The following is a 21,727-nucleotide window of genomic DNA, read 5'->3' on the forward strand; positions in this document are numbered from 1 at the left end:
TCAATGAAAAGAGTGCATTTCAACGAGAATATTAGGTCGTCCTCGATCGGATAAAAACTAATTTATCGTAGCTTATAGTCTATATCTTCGTTCTTTAGATAGGCCGCTAATTTGGAGGATTCGGGCTGGTGTGTTGTGGTTGTAGCCTTTAGGAGGCTCTAAACACCCCTAGGATAGAAAAAGAGGATGAAGGGAGGGAAAAAAAAAAAAGAGAGACGACAATTCGAGAACGACCGGAGTCGAACCGGAGCAGTCAGGTAGTGGAAGATCTTAGGCACTTCCCTCGTGGTACACATGACGAAGCATGTTACCACTAGGCCACCTGCTGCTGGGTCACTACTACTGGGGTTTGTCTTCCTTTTCACCTGCACTTTCCGATGATTTGTGTATACACCAGAGCCACAGTGCTTGCTATCTTGATCTCAAACATGTGAGTATGTCCTAGTGACTACGATGGGCTTAACTTCAACCTTTTGATTGTTTCTTACAAAGATATCGAATGTGGCAGTTACTCGCATGAGATATATATCCATCGTACCCTCCCTGCCCATAAAATCTCTGGCAACCACTTACTTTGTACTAGAAGATGGACCAAAAGTCGATATAAACAAGATCAAATCAGATTCAAATTTGCACACATCTCCAGCATTCATTCAGAAAGATCCAACACAACCCGACCCTGCAGCTTTCCCCTCCTCAATCTCCTTGAACACATCAGTCAAAGCATCCATCTTCTCCATCCGATAATGAACCTTAATAATACCCCTGGCAGCAAATTCCATAGTCTCAATAGCCTCCCTCCGACTCCCAACCGCCGACCCCGTAATAGTCCACTGCTTCCCAATCATCGCAGTTGGGAACGCCGTCGCAATAGCCTGCGGGTCATTTTCCGGAAGCCCCACGCAGACCAGCGTACCGTTGAAACGCAGCAACGGCAGCGCCTGCGCATACGCCACATTCGCAGCCGCACAGACAATGGCCGCGTGCGCGCCCAGTCCATCCGCCAGCGAATGAACATGCTTCGTCAGTGCGTCGCCCTTATCGTCCCTCGGGAACTGCGTGATGTCCACGAAATGCTCTGCCCCCGATTCCTTGACTAACTCCTCTTTACTGCCGTGGTCGATGCCGATTACCCGCAGGCCCATTCCCCGGCTTGCAAGCTGCACTGCGAGGTGGCCCAGCCCGCCGCCGGCACCGGAGATTACCACCCATTGTCCGGGCCGCGCGTTGCTGCGCTTCAGTGCGGAGTATACGGTTACGCCGGCGCAGAGCAGTGGTGCTGCTTCGGCGGAGTCGAGACCGTCTGGAATGGGGGTTACATAGTTTGCGGGTCCGAGTGTGTATTGCTGGAATGTTCCTGGGGTGTAGTAGCCGGAGACTTTCTGGTTGAAGCATAATCCGTCGGCGCTGGCTTGGCAGGGTTCTGGACAGGATGTGTTAGTTCGAGGTGTATGGGTTGTTGAGGCGAGGACATGGTATACGTACGGCAGTGTCCGCATGCGCTGGAAATCCATTTGACGCCCACTCGATCGCCGATCTTCAGGTTCGAGGATTCGGTGCCTGCACCGAGCTTGACTACCTTACCAACACCTTCGTGGCCGCCAACTTGGCCGGGCTGAGTTGGGTGTGGGAACCCCTTGATCTGAGGGTATTTGTTAGTGCCTGAGATATAGAGAGAATAGGATATGGCGTACACTGTTGGACATGATACTGAAGTCCGAGTGGCACACGCCCGAATGCGTCCTATCATTGTGAGTACTACCCTATGTAGTGTCGAAATCTCCACGAGACGTACAAATTAATCAGGACCTCGCCTGTACCAGGCTCTGGGACATCTAATTCCACAACCTTTGTCGAAACCGTCCCAGGCTGGTCGTAAATGACGGCCTTCTGCTTGGCGGGGATTTCAAGAGCGGCCATGATAACTGATTGCTGGTGATATATTGAAAGGAGGTAAAATATTGAACTGTAAAATCGATTCCAATTGGATTTTCAGCGTTGGAGAAATGTATGGGGAGCAAATGCTTAGTCGAATGCTGTAATGGGTCTTAAATATATTAACCCGTATTTGCGCCAAGTGATAAAAGAGGAGAACTTGATCAACTGTGGAGAGGGTCTGGTCGAATTGAGGGGTTTGGGACTTTCGGATCGACAGGTCGTTGGCATATTGGCCAATGCGGCTTTTGCACCCGGATGCACACTGTGTATGCCTCGGAAGCTGGCTATTCAGCTGCAGCTATAGTCGTTATAGTAACGTGTTCCTTTGTGTCTGGATGAATTGAGGGGTCAAATGCGGAGTCATGGAAGGACCTCGGTCCCACCAGGCTGCATGCATCTATTTTTATCTTCATTGCTGGAATGAATATCAGTGTCAGAGTAGTATATCTAGAGAAAAGGCGGGAGATGGAAGATTGGGGAGGGTTTATATACATCGGAGAACCCCCAAGGTACTCTATCCATGGGATACTTCCGATTTAAGACTCAAGCCTTGCCGCTTTATTAGCCTGGCGTGATCTGAATTATATTTACGTTTTGTCTCGTTCACAGCTTAGCAATTTTTTTCCATTTGATACGTTCGCTTTAATGAAAGTTTTTAGCCGCCGAAGCAACATAAGTAGAAAAAGAATCAGTCCGAAATAAAGACCCAATCGACCTACTAGCAAAGCCGGTTCTTCAATAACCACTCAGGATAGGCAATGAAGATACGGTTGCTCAACACATTCCTGGAACACACTCGAGGCAACTCCAATCCCAAAGATTAGAGCCCGGAACAATCCACCTTGTCGCAGCACTGGTCGGCACCATTCTTCCAAATGCAGTTGTTCGAAGTTGAAGTGACATCGCAGGGCACTTCGACGAAGTCGAAAGGAACACAGGCTTGTTTATTTAAAGTGAGGAAAGTAATCGCAGGCACCGGTGCTGGACAAGCCGGTCCAAGACCATACTCAAATCCCCCCACACAATATTTTCCACATGGCCACCTTGTGACAGTGAATTCACCGGCTTCGCCAATTTTAGCCGTCTTGCGAATATGGCCTCCATTTTTGAAATTGTTGAGCCATTGGTTTGGGTTTAGTCCGCCCTGGGATGCGGGACCTCCGTGGACGTCTTTGATGTAGACAAGCTGACCAGGGTCGACTTGTTGGCCAGGTGTACATTCTTCATCTTTGCAGAACTGGAATTTTCCAGGCATTTGATACCCGCTTTTTTCGGCTGTTACGTAGTTGGCGCCGTTGTATCCCAGAGGGAAACCATTCTCTCCGATGAAATTGTAACATTTGCCTGGTAGTTAAGAACAATGAAGTTAGCAACCTCTCTGCGGCTTGGCATATCAACTCATTGCTTACCAGTCTCAAGACCCGAGACGCACTTCTGTGGCTCGCAGACCCCGTCACTACTTTCAGAAGAGCCTGTAGGACAGACGCATTTGCCGTCAACAAGAGCCTTTCCATTGGAACATGTGACATCATTCTGTTCCTCGCAAATCTCGCCGTCATATGTCCAGCCCGTCGGACAGCACCGATAGCCAGTTTCCTTGCTTCCAGCAAGGTCATGGCCCCCGGCGCAACAGTCAAACGCTGAATCAGGGTCCCCAACAAGGCTTTGATCCGGCAGACAACAACCTGCAAACTTCTTGTTCGCACTCAGACTAAGTTCCTTGTGGCCTTGCTCATTGTCACAATCAATAGAGGTTTTGAAACCGTTCTCGGTCCATGTAATACGGTTGCCGTTTATAGTCCATTCTCCCTTGATTTCTTTAACGGGAACATTGACAGTGTACTGGGCGTTGCCAAAGGAATGCTGAAGGATGTACGCCACAAGAGCTAGGCTAAACGACTTCATTGTTGCTTCAGTTCTTCAATTGTTCGAGTTCGATGATTCTGAGATTGAATGTGAATGTATACAAAGTAAACCCGGTAGCCACTTTGCCTTTATGTATTTAGATTGGGACTTCAAATCATTAGTTAAACAGTCTGTGGATCCTTTTCTATTGCTTGCATAGTTCTAGAGGCGTACATAAAATTGACACAGGATCTACTTGGTGCAGGGCTACACAGCAGACATTCCATAGCCCTGGTGAAGATCATACGTAATTGATCGGCTTATTTAGAACGACCTTCGTTATCTTCACGTTATCCCTTGGTGTATACATGCAGTTCGTTTTAGTATAGCCGAGGGATTTCATTTAGGGAAAGTATGTCAGCATTCGAGTCTTGGTTTGTATAAGCCGAAGCCATAGGGATCATGCATCGGGGACCTCGGGATTCGGTGGCTTCATCTCAACTCTCCAAATAACCGGAGAAGCATAATAAATGTTTTCTCTCTGGTATATAGATAGTTATGGAGTTTCTAGTTACCCAGATACTGGGACGCACTTATTGACCGTATTTGAATTTATATTCCCAATATTCAACCCATTACAGAGCCGAGTTTCCTTTCCGGGGATCATACCCAGCCCTAGAATCTATACCATGGTCTCCAGACACATTCTTAATCGCCACTTATTCATTAGCGGGGCAATATTCTAAATCAGTTTCAAACTATCAGAAGTGATTCAACTCCACAAACCACCGATCTAAGCTGCCGATGCAAGGGTTAGGTTGTCATGCGGCGGGATCAACGGCCGAACAGCATCTGCAGTCGCAGAGCAGGGCTCGCACTAATGTAGGGGCCGATACGTGCATTTTCTTGCATCATACACGAGGTAGGTCTAGGTACCTTGGCGGAAACTACCAGAAGTGAATCAGCTTCACAAACCGCCGGTCTAAGCTGCCGATGTAAGGATTGGGTTGTCATGGGGCAGGACCTGTGTGGAGTTGCGCAAGCAACTCCAGGAAACATGCATTCATGCAATTGCAATCGGTCTGAACAACCTCCCAAATGGAGACGTTTACGGTATGTAGGAGACGTGAGGGTCCGAAACTACGGTGCGAGGAGCCCAGGGTCTTTGGTTAATATAACGACTAGACTGCTTTAGGATGGGCCGACAGCTAGAAGCATGTTCTTGAGTTGAAATCCAGCTTATTAGTTGACTCATGTGGAGCGAATTTTCGCTAATTTGATAACCAGCGTACATGGTGGAGATATAACCCCATTCCTCACAGCATTAGACATCTTCATTGGCTACAGGCAACTTCTTCTGACAATCCATATTGCCGCTCTTAGGAGTTCAGACTCGTAGTTCCTAGAGAAGCTACAGCCCATGGGAGTAAATGATAGCTTCGGGGAACGAGGAGATACGGAAATGGTAGTTTCACCATCTAGACTACGGAAATCCTAAAGCATAGAGGATAATCAGATCCAAATCCCACCATAAAATGTGTTTTATTACCTCATCCTGGTTTCTGATATTGATATTCAATATACGTCATATCACATATACCACCTTACGCAGCTGATAACCTTGCATGAACTTTGGATCAGTAAGATTAGAAGGTCCATAGGATTGAGTCAAGATGGCGTAATAGTGAAGAATAATCGAAATAGGCTCCCGACGATCTCTGGAAGTCCCCGCGATCTTTACTTGCCTCGCTATAGGGATAGCTTGTGCGAGAAAAATCGTAGTAGAAATACTTACCCCTCCTTCCTACATAGCCAAGCTACACTTATTGACTAACTAGCATACCGAAAGAGTGGGATCAACTGCGCAATCTGTATGGACAGAACTATAGATGGTCTGACTGGACTAAGTGGTCTAAGAAGACCCAGTATGTCCACTGAGTATGATTAGATAGGGAACACTTTCGACCCTAAATCATGCAGATGTCTGATACCCAGACATCTCCAACGCCGGTTACGAGAAGTATTTCATCCTGCCATATAGAAAGAAACTCCCTAGGCCTATAGCATGTCCACTTTTACACCAGATTCCCCGAACATCCAACCCAAGCCATCCTTGTACCTCCAGGGTTTTCTTTTTGATTTATGTCAGCTACTAAGTCCTAACTTTGCGGTCGAAGCTTCAGAAATAGAGATGTTAAGTTCTCTATACGTAGAACTAAGACTAAGGACTAGACAGCAACAACGCCAAGATATCTCTTGGCAAAATGGGTCCTACCAAGACTTAGTTATGTACACAAAATAGCTCAAAGGGGTAATTTCTGCATTACTTTTGCATAATCTGTCAGATCTCTTACCTAGGTTGGTACCTAGGTGGGTATCAAGCGGGGTGCTTTGCAATATGTAACAATCCCTGAGTGAAATGCTTATTTACATTGTCTCGTTCACAGCTTAATACTTTGTTATCGCAACAGAGCTCACAAGTGCCACAAAACTCACGCATACGATGCCCAGCCTATTGAAAAATTAGCAAAGCGGTCGATGATCAACCGGAGGAAGGGAAAGAGAGAATACATACCGCAATACAACATAGCAAGGTTCTTCTCATCACTCGCCTGCTGAACCAATTCATTGACAGTAGCCGTGACGCTGAGTGTTTTGCTCAGTTTCTTCGCCACCACAGTTAACGCCCGGTCAGCTTCACTAGGTTCATTCTCGTTCTCACTCTTCGAGACGAGAGCGTCAGCGGCTCCAGGAAGAGCTGGAGGCCCATCGCTGGCTTGATTGTCCTGCATCTGCATCTTCTTAACCCGAAGCGGGGAGACCGTCCAGCTATACAGTGGGTCGTAACGTAATACATCAAGGATGGTCATAATGCTGTAAGATTCTTGGCGGAGTGCTTCAAGGGTGAATTCACAACAACGCCGGAAAACACCTTCGGTCTTGGTGATGCCGAATCCATCGACTAGATCGCGGGTCAACCGGAACGGCACTACCTCAGGAACAGGTAGCACACGACCTTGTTCGAATGCTACACCGAGATCAATGTGCACAACTTCCCCAGTCTTCTCATCTAGCAGGATATTGTGTCCATGCCGATCACCGAGGCCGAGCACATGACCGAGGATAGAGATTGCAGCGGTACTTCGTGTGTAGGCTAGCCGCTTACTAAACCAGTCGTCTGGGTTGTTGAATTTCTCCATGAAGAAATACTTCATGACTGGGTGGAAATGCTCGGTCACCTGTCGGTAGGTTCTGACGCGCTGCTCAAATGACTTGGTTTGCACATCGGCAATGTGTTTCCGGCATGAGTTGGGTTTCATGTCCTTCGGGAAGTATTTTTGATGTGCGGGCATCAGGTAGTCGTGCAGAGGAATCGTGTTTGGCACGAACTCAATAATTCCAGCACTTGGTGTCAATGGCAGAACCTTGTACGTCCGGATGCCTAAGCTTCGCTGGCGTGTGGGTTGGTGGTCTTTCAGAAGACTGCTGACTTGCTCAAATACTTGCTCCATGATGGCGTCTTGCCGCAGGTCATCATTTCCTCCCTTGTACTGTTGTTTGTTTGATTAGCTAAAGACGTTGACAGGGCTTCAAATCAAGAACAAACTTACCAATTGCTTGTACCGCTCGCCATTGGATGCAACGGCGGTCACAATCTTTGGCGCGCTAACGCCGGAAGCAATAGTGAAGTCAGGCTGGAACTTTGCGATTGTAGGAACCTGACTGTAGTCGCAATCTGCGCGGAGGCTGATTTTCATTGTCGGTGGTGGTAGCTTGTAAGTGATGGCATCTTGTCCAAGGCGCTGACCAGTAGCCAGATTCTTGAGTGGAACTTTGGCACCACTTTTGTATTTGTCTGGTTTTTCGACTGCAAATCGAACGTAGCTGATGTTCACATTGTGTACAGCAATCCAAGTCTGACCGATGTGATTATCGTTTTTCAGACGATCCACAAGCTGATTTGCAGCACGGAAACGAGAGTGAGATGACTGATCTTTCCCTCCCTTGGACTTGCTGCTGGCGAAAATTTGGTACATGCCATGGAAAGGATGTTCAACGCATATTCTGAATACCAATTGAGTGAGTAATTTCTGGAAGTCATCGGAGACATCGAGTAGGCGGGAGGATAACTGGTTCATTAATGGTGCAAGTTTCCGGCTGGGAACCTCGTTCATATACCGAGCGACGGCTGAATTTGCAGTCTTGCTGTCTGATTTGTCAAGCCAGAGTGCACAGAACCGTAGAGAATCATTGTTGTAAGTGTCACTTTCCCTCAAACTCAGAAGGTAATTTTCAAGGCACTGCTGCAGGAAAGCCTCCCTACTTCGCAGCAAACGTTGATATTCGCGGTCGTCAAGGTCGAACCATTGCTTTGATTTGGCCCTGTAGTTCTTCAAGTATTCTCTCTCCTTGCCTGTGGCATTCTTCATCATGTCTTCCAAGCCAAGGACCTCTTTCTCCTTGCGGTCACGCAGTTGTTCCACTCGCTTGAAATCCTCGAGTCCATCAGGATTCAGAAGCTGTTGATCGCAAAAGGTTGCAAAACCATGATAGACCCGTCCTGCCTCTTCTCCGTCTGAGCTTCCTTTCAATTCCTTGACCGCGGGGTATAGGTATTCTTGAAGAATCGAGTCGGGCTTTTCCAAGCGTGCTTCAGCAACGTGGTGACCCTAAATATGGCATTAGCGCTTTAGACGGAAAAGTGATTTTTTTGGGAAGAATTTTCAGGAGCCTTTTAAGGACGTCCAACTTACCAAAGTCACAAGAAGTTCAGCCCGACTGAGAGGGATGGCCTGCTTATGAAGCTCATTCTGGCTCTTCAGTTGCTGGAGCATGCGAATGGACGCGGTCATCTCTCCTTGATCCCACAGGACATTCGCAAGATCGAATTTCGCAGCTCCGTCAATGTTCATTCCCAACGCTGCACACGGTTCGGCAAGCTTCGAAAGGCTCATTGCAGATTTGAGCGATGCCTGGGAGATGCCGTGTGTTCTTGTGATTTCCAACGATCGTCGAATGACTTTCGCTTCTAGAAGTCGCGAATCTGCGAGACTTAGTTTAGCTCGTGATTTGAGGATGTCATTTTTCCTGACTGATGAAAACAACGCCTCATGCCAAGACAAAATTTCTCCAACTTCATGATAGCTGCTTTGCTTAGTATCCTGTAGACAGGTTTGGAAAGGCAAACACGCACCTTTCGGTCTTCAACCAGTTGCTTCTCGCCATAATATTCAGCCATCCTTCCTCCATATCTTCAGAACATGCGGAGTGCAAAGTGTCGCTGATCTCAGTCATAATCCCCAACGCGCGCATTGAGCTTCGCAACTGAATAGCGGACCCACTGGTCTTGAGAAGAGAACCGAGTGTTGTCAACAGGCCGCTTTCGATTGAGCCAGTGACCTCGAGCATAGAACCTGAGGTGTTAAGGCTTTGGAATGTACGGAATACAGTGGCCGATGGGGAGGAATCCAAAGGTGATACTGGAATATCCCATTTTTGAAGACTAGTTGCAGCTTGCAACATGCTGTCAAAGGCGACAGGGGCATCGTTTGCACTGTCGGAGGCAGAGAGCATCGTATTGGCAACACCTTGAAGATTGGTAGCATTCAAAGCCTTCAACACACCGTACGATTCTGCATTGTCAGACAACTGGATTTCACTGTCGTACTGTGCGCTCTGGAACAGGAGATTTTTGAACCCGGAGCTTTCGTACTCTAGCCGTTCCATGACGCTGGTCAAAGATGAGCTCTGCTGAATGCCGTAGAACAAGTCCGGGTCATCAATGTTTTTGAAAACATCATGTAGTAAAGCAGGCGGTGGCTCGTATCTAACGACAGATGATCGACGTGACGTCGTAACCACTCGGGATGCTTGTATTTCCAAGAAAAGCAGCGAAGTTTTATGCAAACCGCAGCGATGTGCAGCCAAAGATGCCTCTCCGAAGTCAATATCAAGCCATTTATCGCGCTGGACTATAGTTGACTCATCTGGCACGGGTTGGTTTCGAAGGTAGAGAATGCAGTTGATCACAAGCTGAGCGTGAGGTAAAGTTTCCTCGCCAACGTCACATAACACCTGTTGGAAAGCAGCAGAGATATCTTCTCGGACCTCCCCCTTTTCGCCTTTATCGTCCCTTTCTGACAGTAAAACATCATGAACCACGTATGGCAATAGTTGCACCGCTAAGCCAGGAGTCACGTTGAGAACTTTGCGAAGAGAGCCAATGACAGGGTCTTCTAAAGCAGCACTTGATAAGAACAGAGAAATACTGCGAGCCCAGTCAGAAACTGATAGCCCTGAGGGGCTGGTTTTTGCATTTTCGCATCTCTCCTGCTCCGAATTTGAAAGTAAAACGACGGGGCATGTGTATGGATGCCAGATAAGGGCTTTCATCAGAGATTCGGGAATGACCTCGCTGCAAGCTTGGAAATCTGGATAATGGGCGATGTTGCTGACGATCAGCTGCAAAGTACGTTCAACCAGGCCAGCTTCGAAATGTTTTTGAACGTGTAGCATATCGCAAAGCACCCGAAGAATTCTGGCCTTGGAGTGGCAGAAAATATCAGACGACAGAGAAGAGTCCGGGGATTGGAATAGTAAGAGATCCTGTTCTCGCAGGAGCAATTGATCAATTTTCCCAGTGGCAGCGAAGGATCTTCCGATGACCCGAGCGGCCCAAAGTCGATACTGAGGTCCTCCGTTGGAGTTTTGAAGTGTGTGCCATAGAGATACAACATGGGAAACGGGATCCACCTCTTCGTTTGAGACCCAATTCCCAGTGTCGGATGTTTGCTCGAATTCCGGACATAAGAGCGACAGAACAAGATCCGCCACAGGCTTGCTCAACAGCGAAGTCACAGAATCGCGGTCTTTGAGAACTTCAAAGACCAAATCCTTCCCAATCTGTCCGTCCGAAGAGTCCCCAGAGGCTGAGAATTTCTCAGCTAGTGAGACAAGCCGATCGAATGATATTTTCGTCTCCGTATCCCAATCAGACGAACGGAGCTCTCCAAGGAGCTCGACCAGCCATTGATAGAATTCCTTTGCATTTGACTGCACTGATTTGAGCTGACTTTCCTGAGCCGCGTTTTCAGGTAGCGATGAAAATATTCTGCGGAGAGTGACCAGTGTTGAGACAGCAATACCTGCAGTGAATCCTGGTGCCACCTTGAGGTATGCTTTCCCTGCCTCGAGTAGATACCAGAAAACCCCCAGAGCATCCTCGGAACAGTGGATGTCGGCAAGGAAAGGCCGCAAAGAGCTAAGTGCCATCTCCAGAGGATAGTCTTGAAGCATTATGGGACCAGCCACACATGCTAGGATTCTTATTTTGCGGATCACAGAACAAGCATGAAGTGAACCAAGGGCGGGATGTATGGATTCAAGCAGCGAACGGCAGACAAATGACACCAGTGATGGCGTCCATATCGACTCAAATTCAAACCCAGTGCGTCCGCAAAGAAACTCGATCTCATCCAGGAGATAGCGTGCTCGAAAGGAGGGCTGTTGATTTGCTGGCAGTGCATTTCGGGACGCGCTTTTGTTTATTATTTGCGTCTGAATGTCGAGCGCATAACCGAAGTTTTCACGCTTTGAGAATGCTCGTTCGATCTGCTCATAGTAGTCGAGTGATTCGAAAAACGTAACAATAATTAGGGGAAACTGGCTCTCGATTTGTGTGATGAACTGGTCGGCCCCGAGAAGTTTGCGTAGACGGATCTCAACACCCTTGGGCTGACTACCTTGCCCTGGAGGAGTACTGATACCTCGTGCAATGCTGTATGCCTCGGCCTTGTGAAAAGAGGCTGCCAAAAGCTCGAGATGTGGAATCTGGAGATGTCTCGCAAGCTCAATTGTCTCCTGTTCTTTGGCACGCATCATCATTTGCCCAACGATTTCATCTTTGACGTCCACCAGCATGTTTTCAAGGCTGGCATACCCGAACATACTAAATGGCATAGACATGATACTCTGTGTCTCGGTCCACGTGTAAAGTATTTGAGACGAGAAAAGTCGAAAAAGTTCTTTGGCGTCTTGCAGACCAAGGGTCTGAGAAACAGTGACCATACATCTCTCGGCGTACCAAAGTGACAGTGGCACTTGAGCTGGGGTTTCAAATAGATGGTAGATGCTTCTTCGCAGCAAAGTGTGCCATCTGGAAGCCAACTGCGAAAGCACAAAAAGGCGGACTGCAATTCCCTCGATCCATTCCGGGTCTCGAGGCAAGCTTTCCAACACATCATCGAAGATGGCATCGTGGTCTTTGAGAAGGAACCGCTCAAATAAAGCAGGGATAAATTTTGCAACGCTGAATTTGACCTGCACATCACCTTCTCGGAGGATTGTGAACAAACCTGTTCGGGGAGACGGAAGAGACTGCTCATTGCCGTATGAGGGGCATGTGCCAATCACCACTTGGATGAGCTCGGCTAAGGCAATGTAGACCTTCGGGGAAGCTTTTTTGCGGACCAAGAGAACTTCCATAAACCAATTATACAAGTCCATAGCCGACTCTTTCAAGGTATCGTCAGGCCCTTCTGTCCAGGACTCAACAAAGCTGGTCATCATGCGGATGCAAACGCAATGTGAAGCCTCACACCGTTCCATTTCATAAGACTGTAGACACTTTTCGCCCAGATCTTCCAAGATGGAGAGCAGTTTCGAGGGCTCCAATGTCGAGCAGACCTGGAAGATTTCAGGTAAAATAGCTTGGGCTGCCAGGATATCGGCTTCATCTAAGGTTGTCAAGTAATCAACGACGGATGACGAGTCAGAATCTGCTTGGGTTCTGAGAAATACCGAGAGTTGGATGGTTATACAACGTTGATATGTGACAGGGTCAAGGAAGACAGACAGAGAATTTCGATTCAAGGTCAGAATAGTCTCATCAGTCGCTATTGGGGTTTCGGCCATGAATCTGTCGTCCAGATCCATAGGATCTTCGGCTGCAGATGAACCGTTTGAGCTCTGGCGAAAATGCTCGAGCGTTTCAGAGAGTGGAGTAACAAGCTCTTTGAGACTAGACTGAATGGCAGGCGGGTTGGCAGAAGTCGTCAAGGGACCGAGGAGAGGGGACAGCAAGTTCAAGCAAGAATGCATGAAAGCAGATTCGTGAGTATGAGCTGCCAGGAAACCGCATATAGCATCCCACAGACTCCGACAGTTTTGATGCAGATCTTGTGATCGTGATTGAGATTGCAATGATCGAGGAAGACATGCCATGAAGAGGAAAACCACAACACAAAAGGACGCCAGAATCTGCAGGTTATCCGGAGTGATATGTGATCTTTCTTCACTCATAGCGTGCCATGTGTGTAAAAACGACTCAGATCTCACTCGAAGCAGATCCAAGATCACTATATCATCAGGGTCTTGCCTAGAAAATTGCTCCAAGGACCATGTCTCGTGCAGACCCCAGGGATTTGCTGCAGCAGAATTCGCATCAAAACCATACTCCAACAATTCCCGGTTCTCGTGGAGAAAGAACCAAATGCGGCCTATGTGCCCCGTTGGACCTGTTACTTGATAACGAGGAATGGAAAAGGATCGATTAGTGCATGACAAAAAAAGGTCCAATAAGTCCAATGGACGGGCATAAGCAGCTACTCGAGCTGTCTGGATTCGATCGGTCACCGAACCTGCAAAATAACTGTCAGAACCAGGAGCCACGAATGGGAGATTTTAGGCTCTCATACCAGCCCAAGCTTCTCTTAGCCAGCGACATATCTGTATCGAGGTTTTTTGGGCCGACCCGGGATCGAGCTGTGTCCTCATTCGTGCAATTGAGGCCCATAGCCTTAAAGACGAGTCCGAGATAGCGGATGGCCCATTGGCAGAAGTCAAGAGTGACCGCGTTGTCTCCATAGCTACTGAATAATCCAACAAGTCTGACTGCAAAATCATACTCACTAGGTTGCACGCAGCTCTCGATATTACCGGTGATGAGAATGCACGCGTAGCAAGTCCGACTACTCGTGGCCAGTGGGCCCTAATTCCAGGCAATTTGGCACTAGGCCCGTTCGCAATACTGTTTGTTATGCTCAAGTTAGGGCATTTATTCTTGTGGTTTTTATGAGGTTCTTTCTAGTAATGATTGATTTACTTACCTTGTCAGAGCAACCATTGTCCAGGATGACACAACATCATTACCATCAGAGATGTTCAGAATAAGCTGCTTGAAGAAGGACTCCTTCGTCTCAATGTCAACCTCGGATTCAAGGAATGGGATCAGTTGTAATGCATATATCCTCCTTGTACCTGTGGCTGAGACCGAGTCTCGAAATACGTCCTGAATCTCGGAACTGAAGCGCTGCCTTTTGTTCGAGCCTTCGCGTACTGATTCAGACTTGATTCGGGTATGGATACCATCCGAGAGCTTGAGGAGTTCTGCAATCAACCAGAGGACTGTCCAGTTATGTTCTGACCTAGCAGTTCCGAGGCAAGGTCCATGTACCGGCCTGCTCCGGCATGCTTCATTGTGATAGAGTGTTGTTTCGTCAATTTGCAGAATCTCCTTTTCTGGCCGTTTCACATATTCCGAATGAAGTGTACTGGCTAATGCTTCAATGTCATGTGCCAGAGATTCAGATGGATCTTTTCGAGCAGTGTCCACGAGGATGATCATCGACAGCATCAAGGTGGCAATTAGCTCTTCCTTGAGAGTCTGTAACTTAGTGGCCCATAGGCGTCGAATTACTGGAACCAGTCCCAAGAGAACCGAACGGACAAGCTCCGATTGATCAAACATGACTTTTGTAACGACTGCATTGATGCTATTAAACGCGAGCTGATGTGCATTTCCAGCCACAGATGACTCGACAAACTCCGAAAGTCCATGAAGTATGCTTTGGGCCGTGGTTTGAAGAGGAGGGTTGGGAATCGTTGTCAACAGTTGAATACAGGTTACAACTTCTTCAATGACATTTCTATTGCCACCGTGCCTCTCCCTGCTCACTGAGGTGGGGGCGATGGCGATCCTTGAGGGGGTAGAACGGCTGTCGCTGGCATCTTGATCTTCGGGAACGGATCGATAACCGCTTCGAATACTCAATTGACTTCCTTCATTCTCCTGGGGACTAATACTGGCAAGGCAAAAGCTTATGAGGTTTTCCCAGTCTTCTTCGTCAAGATGCTCAGTATGAGGACGGTAGCGTAGAAGCGACGCCAAACATTTGGTATAGTCCAGGCTCAAAGGTTCCCATAGACCTTCCCCAGGGACCGGTATGGTCTCAGTAATGTGGTCAACAATGGCGCGGACCGTTTTGATTCTTAAGTTTCTCAGGAAGAGGTCAACAGCCATTCGGAGTACGGAAGCACATGTCGAGAGTCGCGATGCAGAAGGGGTTTTCGAGGACTTTTGGGCTCGATTATATATTGACCTTTCTGCCGCGACGAAACGAAATAGTGATTCAAAGATCTTGTGGCAAGCCTTGTCATTGAGTGTCTGTCTAGGTAGGTGGAAGACTGGTTAGTTTTGATAACCTGCAGGTCGATTTGGGGGTAGTTGACTGCTTACAGCTTGGAGCTCTTCTTGTTCTGCTGGAATATGTGCTTCAAGTCTAGAAATTGAGTTAGCATCATTCTTCCTGCAGTGAGATAAGATAGAAAAGCAACCTGCCAAACCGTCCGAGCGGGCCTTCTGTTTGTCTGACGAGAGTAGGCTAATCGTCTTGTCGAGAAAGACCTCCCCCATTGCGTGTTATTGTTGGGAGATCTTCCCCACGTAAACAATACCCGGAAACCTTGAGTCTCAACAAGTCTTCTTGCACCTGGCAGAAAAAGGCATCGCAGATCAAGTAGCCTGCGATTCAATAATTGAGTCGATAAGCGCGAGGTGATTTGTGTTTAGTGGAAAGTGGAGTGGCAGTACTTGCGAAAGCTGTCTACCGCCCGATTTTTGTCGCGTTCCGCCTTTCTGGACTCTGGAACAAACAGAGCTCTCGAGCTTCACTTCCCAACTTCACCCCGCCGTCATGGCAGAGCTCCAAGATACCCGGAATGGCCTCCGTGGCCTGTATCAGGATCTCTCTGCCCTTTCGAACAGTCAACTCCCCAACGTCGATCGCTTGTGTTTCGAATTGGAGACCCATATTCAAGACTTCCGCAAACTCCTAGACAAGCCAGCGAAGAACAATGCCAGCCGTCAAGCTGTTCTCTCAGGTAAGTAGCCACTTCGTATCTTGGTTATCCCGAACACTAGCTGTTCGTCCGCTTCGATAAGCTACTAATGTCAAATGCGATACAGGGAAGATCACCGTTGCCGACGTTGAATACTCGGTGAACCAGGATTTCCAGCAAGGCGCACTGCAACTTGCGGATGCGCTCGACATCGATGAATTGGAAGCAGCAGTTATGTTTTTGGCCGCCCAGGAAAATTCGCAAGCGCTGGACAGGCCTCCACTGATCGCTGCGATAATAAGCTTCCACGAGCGCCGCCTTTTTACCCTCGAGTGCCTACGTCTCATCTTCCGAGAATCGCGTGAAATTGAACATGAAACGACCCACCCTATCATGCACGAAACGCTAGCCCACGTCCTGGAAATTAAAAACAGCCCTCTGCGGAATGCCTCCCTCTTCGCGCGAAAAGCCTTGAGTTCCATGGCCGACATCCAAAAATGGCTGTCCCTTCTTGGAGATCAAGTTCAAAAAGCTTCAGTTGTCGGCCAGGAAAATGACCGCGATATCATGGAAGCCATTGAATTCCAACGTACGAGTCTGCAACAGCAGCATGAGTCACTTGGAGCGATCCTATTCTATATGTTCAAAGGGACATACACCAGCAGCGAAGACTTCCGCATACTTGTGGGTCAGTTGAAGAACATTGATTGCTTCGACGGACTTTTGTTTCACTACATTCCAGTCACAATTGCGTCTTTTGTACAGCATGGTTCTCCCGAGGGCTCTGGATCCGAGAAGGAGGCACGAGACCTGCACAAATTAATTACCGCAACCAAGGATGGCCAAGGATGGAAGCTGTCAAATTTCCACGCCGCCCTTGTTGCTCTGTGGCTCTCAGTCTACAGTGGATGGTACTTTGATGGTCTTTCATCCCCATCAGTCGACGCAGAGAAGGAATCTGAAGAGCGTACGAAGATGTTCATGTCTTCTCTCGACGATGGTGCCCTTGATTTCATGCTTGCGATCTGCTCCAGCGTCAACACCGAGGAATGGGCAGACCCCGCGCGGAGCGAATTAGTCTCATTACTGCTCAGGGAAAGTGTCGTATCATTGCCTGATCCCGAGCCATGCTCTGGCTTTATGAAGGAGCTTTTGATGGAAAACTTCGAGGTTTTTGTGGAATCGTGCGTTGCAAATATGCCTGACGCTGTCCGACGGTTGAAGTCGGAGGAGGACTCACAGCGACTGGACCAGATCACCGCACTCCGAGACGGCCTTACTTCTAACCTCCACCGTGGCTTGGTAGAGGTGCGGACTCACCTTGAGTCCCTCCTTATGATCATCTCATTCGCATTTGAGCACCGACAGGAAGCCGCCCAAGAATTCTGGGCTGACCCTGATGGGAATCTTTATGGCTTCCTTCAGTGGGCATCCAAGCGACAGACTGTTCCTCGGGTCAGCGCTTTTTGCGAAATGCTGTGTTCGATATCCGAGGGCGAAGAAAATGCAGGTGCGGCGCATCGATTCCTGTCGGAGGAAGACAAGTTTATGTCTACCAAGTTCAAGCGATCTACAACAATGAATTGGTCGCAAATGTTCGCTGAACTAAAGCTTTACGCATCTCGTGTCACTGAGAAGCCTTCCACAACTACAAGCCCCCAAGGAGCGCCAGGGATCTTTCGTCCACGGAAACCAGAGCCCGTGGAAATGAACGAGCCTGAGAGCCCAGTGATGCTGACATGCTACCTTCGGCTGATAGGCCACCTGTGCAAGCAGAGTCAACCTATCCGAGAGTGGATGCTGCAAAACGAGTCGTTCAATGTTGTTAGCACACTGTTAGACCTGTGCAGTGGCCCGATTCCATCGCATCTTCGGGCAACTACCTTTTCAACTCTCTCAGCATTAATGACTGATAAATTCTCCGCCGTTGGAAAGGAAACGTGGGCCCGTCTCGATGGGTGGTTATCGGGAGGAACTGGTGCGTCCGGAATTGGCAAAGTCCCTTTGGTTTCCAACCCTGCCGTCTGGCACCAGCAACAAGCCTTGCAAAAGATTGGAGAGAGCTTTGACCAGACAAATGCATTCATTGTTCTTATCAATGCACTTATTGCTCCCTCACCCGACTCAATTGACGACCCGATGTCGCTGCCTTTCCCGGAGACCCTAGGTGGAACTTATCGCATGTCCGGGATCGAACCTTACATCGATTTCATCCTGGGACATGCCTTTTCACGGAAGATACAAGATCTTAACGAGTACCAGTCCCGCCTGTTGACCTTCAGCTGCCTGGACTTCGTTGTGGCAAGCTTGAAATCCTTCAATGAAGACCTGGTGTTACTTCTGAGCCAGCCGTCCGTGTCCGATTCCCCGACACAGACTTCATCGCTGCTCACTTACGTTCGCTCCCATCCTTTTGCCCGCGTGGTGGACTGGCTTTTCAACGAAGACGTACTCAAATCTCTGTTTGCAACCTCGAAACAAAACGTTTCTGACGTGGCTGCCGCGTCGCCTGACTCTGTTCTGGTTCTAACCTTGCACCGGAGTCTGGAGGTTATGAACTTGCTCGTGGACCTGCAGTCAACATACTTTAACATCGTCAAGCCTTTGGTACAAACCCAGCCCGGACCATCCCGGACCATCGTGGCAAACTCCTCGCTCGCTTCGTTCGAGGACACTGTGCTGAACAATCTGACACTCATCCCCTCACTCTGTCTCTATTGTGGCACGGCGCATGAGCAACTCACTGTCATTTCCATGGCTCTACTGGAAAAGCTTACTAGTTCCAGAAAGCTCAACAAGATGACCTCACCGGAGCTCGTCAAGTGGCAATCCTCGAACAAGATTGTGGAGGTGCTTGCATCTGAGGTCGACGTGGACAGCATATCCCGGCCTCTTGTGTTACAAATGGAACCTGATGTGAGAGAACTTGATTACGGCCCGAATGCTGCCGGCTACGTCATTCGGGAAAGCCTTCTTGCTCTTTTGAACAGTTGCCTGGGAGCGATCACAGACCGCCCAACGGTTGCCCATCTGCTGCTGGGATTCGACTGCGTGGGCAATATTCTCGATGTGTCAGCGGAAGGGCTATTCGCGAATCAAAGTTCCTTGCTGCATGCCATCGTGAATTTCCTGAAGGCTTATCCGGAGATCCTCGATGGTGGCATTATATCTTGGGTAGTGCACCTCAAACGTATGGCCTTTGAAGTGCTGAAGCATTTGTGGTCATCGAAGCTGGCAAGCTACTACACCCTTGGTGAAATGCGTGCTCAGGCATTCCTGCGCGAGATGTTTGCCTACCAACCGATTATTGGCCCAAGCACTACCTGGAATGGATTCCCTATTGATTCAGATGAATTTTGGCTCACAGACGCTGCTACTGCACTGGCTGAATTCCTGCTTTACCGAAGTCACCTCTTCACATATGCTGCAACCGAGGTTCGCTCGACAGCAAAAGCTAGATCACCGGCTCTACATACCCAAATTCTTTCCGTATTGCTCGGAAACACGGTTTCGGATGACGGTGAACCGATATCCAGTCCGTCCGTGTTTGACCTTTTCGATTTCGCAGATCTTGATGTTGGACGCCAGTTCAACATGCCCCAGCTCCACTTGCTTGGTGATGTTGCTCTTCAATTAGAAAGCAAGCGGGAGGAGGGCGTGTACAGCATGGAAGGGGTAGAAGAGATGATACAAATGCGGAAAGCAGAACTCACGGCCAATGGACCGCTCCGCCCGCACGATGAGGAGCAGCTGCTAATTGAGGCGAACGATCTCAAGTTGTTCATTCTCGCAATGAAGCAGAACAATCTGATACAAACAAATCGCTATCACGCCCTCCGTTCCTGGGTAGAGCTCGTTGCCACCATGATCACTTGTTCTGCTATGGATGAAGGAAGCAAGCCAGCTTTCATTCTACATTCAATCCAATTGATTCTCCCTAAGCTCACGACGGCGATCGAGGCGGATCTCCCCGAAGCGCTTGAACTGGCACGATTGGCCGAATTGTTGATCGGTCGACTTGCATCGGAGCCATCGGCGACAGATGTGTCTCGAAGCGGAGATGTAATCGACGAAAAGCTCCACCAGCTCTTCCAACTCTGCATCCGAGGCACCAACCTAGCAACAGGGAATGTGTTGTTGAGAGAAACACTTTACAGCATTTGTTCCCACTACATAACACGCATCACATCGTCGAGCAAAGGCCATGAAAACCTACGGCGCCTTAGCCAACATGTCATCAAAGCGGCCGGTTCTAGCCTGATTGAGACCATGTGCGACGACGCCTATACTGGCCAAGAGTCGTGCCGTGCATCTGCCCTTGTGCTATTGAACAGTTTAGCTGTTTTAGATCGCCAAACTGATTGTGTGTTGGCTGAGTTAATCTCGAGGTCCAATTATTTGAGCCTATTCCTGGATGCCTTGCGGTCTCTTCCCCTTGAACTTCACAATGCTCAGGGGAGCGGTCAGTCATTTCCCCTTTGAAACGACCGTGTTATTATAACTAATCAAAACTTCAGACACCCCGGCACTACTGGCATACTACGAGTCGCTTTTGTCGTTACTTCAGCGGCTCTCTCAAACCAAGGGCGGAGCAAATTGTGTGCTCAACTCTGGTCTCTTCCAAGCCGTGCACGAATCACGACTTTTCGCTGCTGATCCAGACATCGGCATTGGTCAGTCAATTGTATCCCGGCTCGATTGTATCTTGCTAACACTCTCAGACATTGAAAATCCCGATGCGCTTCAGAGATATTACGACCTTATCCTTTCAGTCCTTCAGGTCATCGTGTATGCGGTTTTCTCTCGAGGTATCCACAACGAACAGCTTAAGGAGCAGACCCGCGTATTCTTGGCTGAAAACCGGCCATGTATGGTGGGTATCTTCAAACGATCTGCCAAGATTGGGAACACATCAAGCGCCCACCACGAGACTCTTTGTGAACTGGTCAAGACATTCATGGCTCTTGTTACTGCCACGGATTTCATGGAGGTACGTTTTCTTTTTGCAGTTTATTGGGACGAATTGATTATCATGTGACTAACGGTGTGTAGTTCGAGGAGCAGGAAGTTCAACATATCGCCCGACCAGCATTGTTCTCATGAGCCTTCGCCTACTGATGCTCACTGGAAAACTGAGATGAAATGCATGTATCATTATGACCCGGTGGAGTGCAGGCGGTTCCCAGGTTGAGCGATTTTATTTTGAAATTCATTTGCATCACATCTAATTCGTTATGTGTAAGAAATCTGCCCACTTCAAGCTTTCGGGTCTTGTTATGGCTATCCCTAGGGGGAGTTCACCGATCACCATACTATAGCCCCCTAGGCCCTATAAGTAATGGCCGAAGGGGACTGCAAGACGATGAGACTCGTTCAAAAAGGAGTTAACCTTGGTGATAAAGTTCCGGACATCAGTCGATAGGTCTGTTCTCTTTAGAAGCTCTTTGACCCTGACTGAAAAATTTTCGGCCTCGGAGCCGTCTAGTTCAAAGTAAAAAAAGTGAAAAGTCGCATTCCTGGGTCGAGAGGCTATGTTTCCCTGATAGATTGCTGACCTTCGAGGCATGCCTGGAAAATGCACCCAGGACCTCGCCATGAAGTTTTGAGCGCATCCTCCAAGGTCATGTAGGGCAGTCCTTTGGAAATGCAGTTTTCGCCTAGATCTAGTCGTTGCAAACACGCCATGACCATACTTAAGGTATAGCATTCGCCATGTGTCTTTTCTGGTGTCTTTTCTGGTGTCTTTCTTTGGCGTCCTTTTTGATACCTAGCTAAACGTCTTTTTTGATGTCTTTTTTGACGTCTTTTTTGATACCTAGCTAAACGT

At 48.4% G+C, this 21,727-nt stretch overlaps 4 protein-coding genes across 4 annotated transcripts; 1 reads left to right on the forward strand and 3 right to left on the reverse strand.

Annotated features, from left to right (window-relative positions):
• Positions 1-653: 653 nt before the first annotated feature.
• N7525_007491 (zinc-dependent alcohol dehydrogenase) lies at positions 654-1,920 on the reverse strand (the record flags this gene model as incomplete). Its single annotated transcript, XM_002567895.2, has 4 exons — positions 654-1,423; positions 1,486-1,642; positions 1,695-1,743; positions 1,796-1,920. The coding sequence occupies 4 exons, from the start codon at positions 1,918-1,920 to the stop codon at positions 654-656; spliced, it is 1,101 nt and encodes a 366-aa protein (XP_002567941.2).
• Positions 1,921-2,758: 838 nt separating this feature from the next.
• Positions 2,759-3,843, reverse strand: N7525_007492 (uncharacterized protein; the record flags this gene model as incomplete). Its single annotated transcript, XM_002567896.1, has 2 exons — positions 2,759-3,282; positions 3,348-3,843. 2 exons carry the CDS (start codon positions 3,841-3,843, stop codon positions 2,759-2,761), a joined length of 1,020 nt encoding a protein of 339 aa, XP_002567942.1.
• Positions 3,844-6,275: 2,432 nt separating this feature from the next.
• On the reverse strand, positions 6,276-15,475 carry atmA (DNA-binding protein kinase TEL1; the record flags this gene model as incomplete). Its single annotated transcript, XM_061214120.1, has 8 exons — positions 6,276-6,295; positions 6,359-7,334; positions 7,395-8,453; positions 8,538-8,928; positions 8,978-13,421; positions 13,479-13,822; positions 13,890-15,226; positions 15,299-15,475. The coding sequence occupies 8 exons, from the start codon at positions 15,473-15,475 to the stop codon at positions 6,276-6,278; spliced, it is 8,748 nt and encodes a 2,915-aa protein (XP_061068551.1).
• Positions 15,476-15,755: 280 nt separating this feature from the next.
• On the forward strand, positions 15,756-21,003 carry N7525_007494 (nuclear pore complex Nup192/Nup205 family protein; the record flags this gene model as incomplete). Its single annotated transcript, XM_061214121.1, has 5 exons — positions 15,756-15,942; positions 16,028-20,362; positions 20,418-20,573; positions 20,622-20,890; positions 20,953-21,003. 5 exons carry the CDS (start codon positions 15,756-15,758, stop codon positions 21,001-21,003), a joined length of 4,998 nt encoding a protein of 1,665 aa, XP_061068552.1.
• Positions 21,004-21,727: the final 724 nt, after the last annotated feature.

This window comes from Penicillium rubens, assembly GCF_028828025.1.
Source record: "Penicillium rubens strain IBT 27055 chromosome Unknown utg000003l_segment0_segment0, whole genome shotgun sequence".
NCBI classification, from domain to species: Eukaryota; Fungi; Ascomycota; class Eurotiomycetes; order Eurotiales; family Aspergillaceae; genus Penicillium; species Penicillium rubens.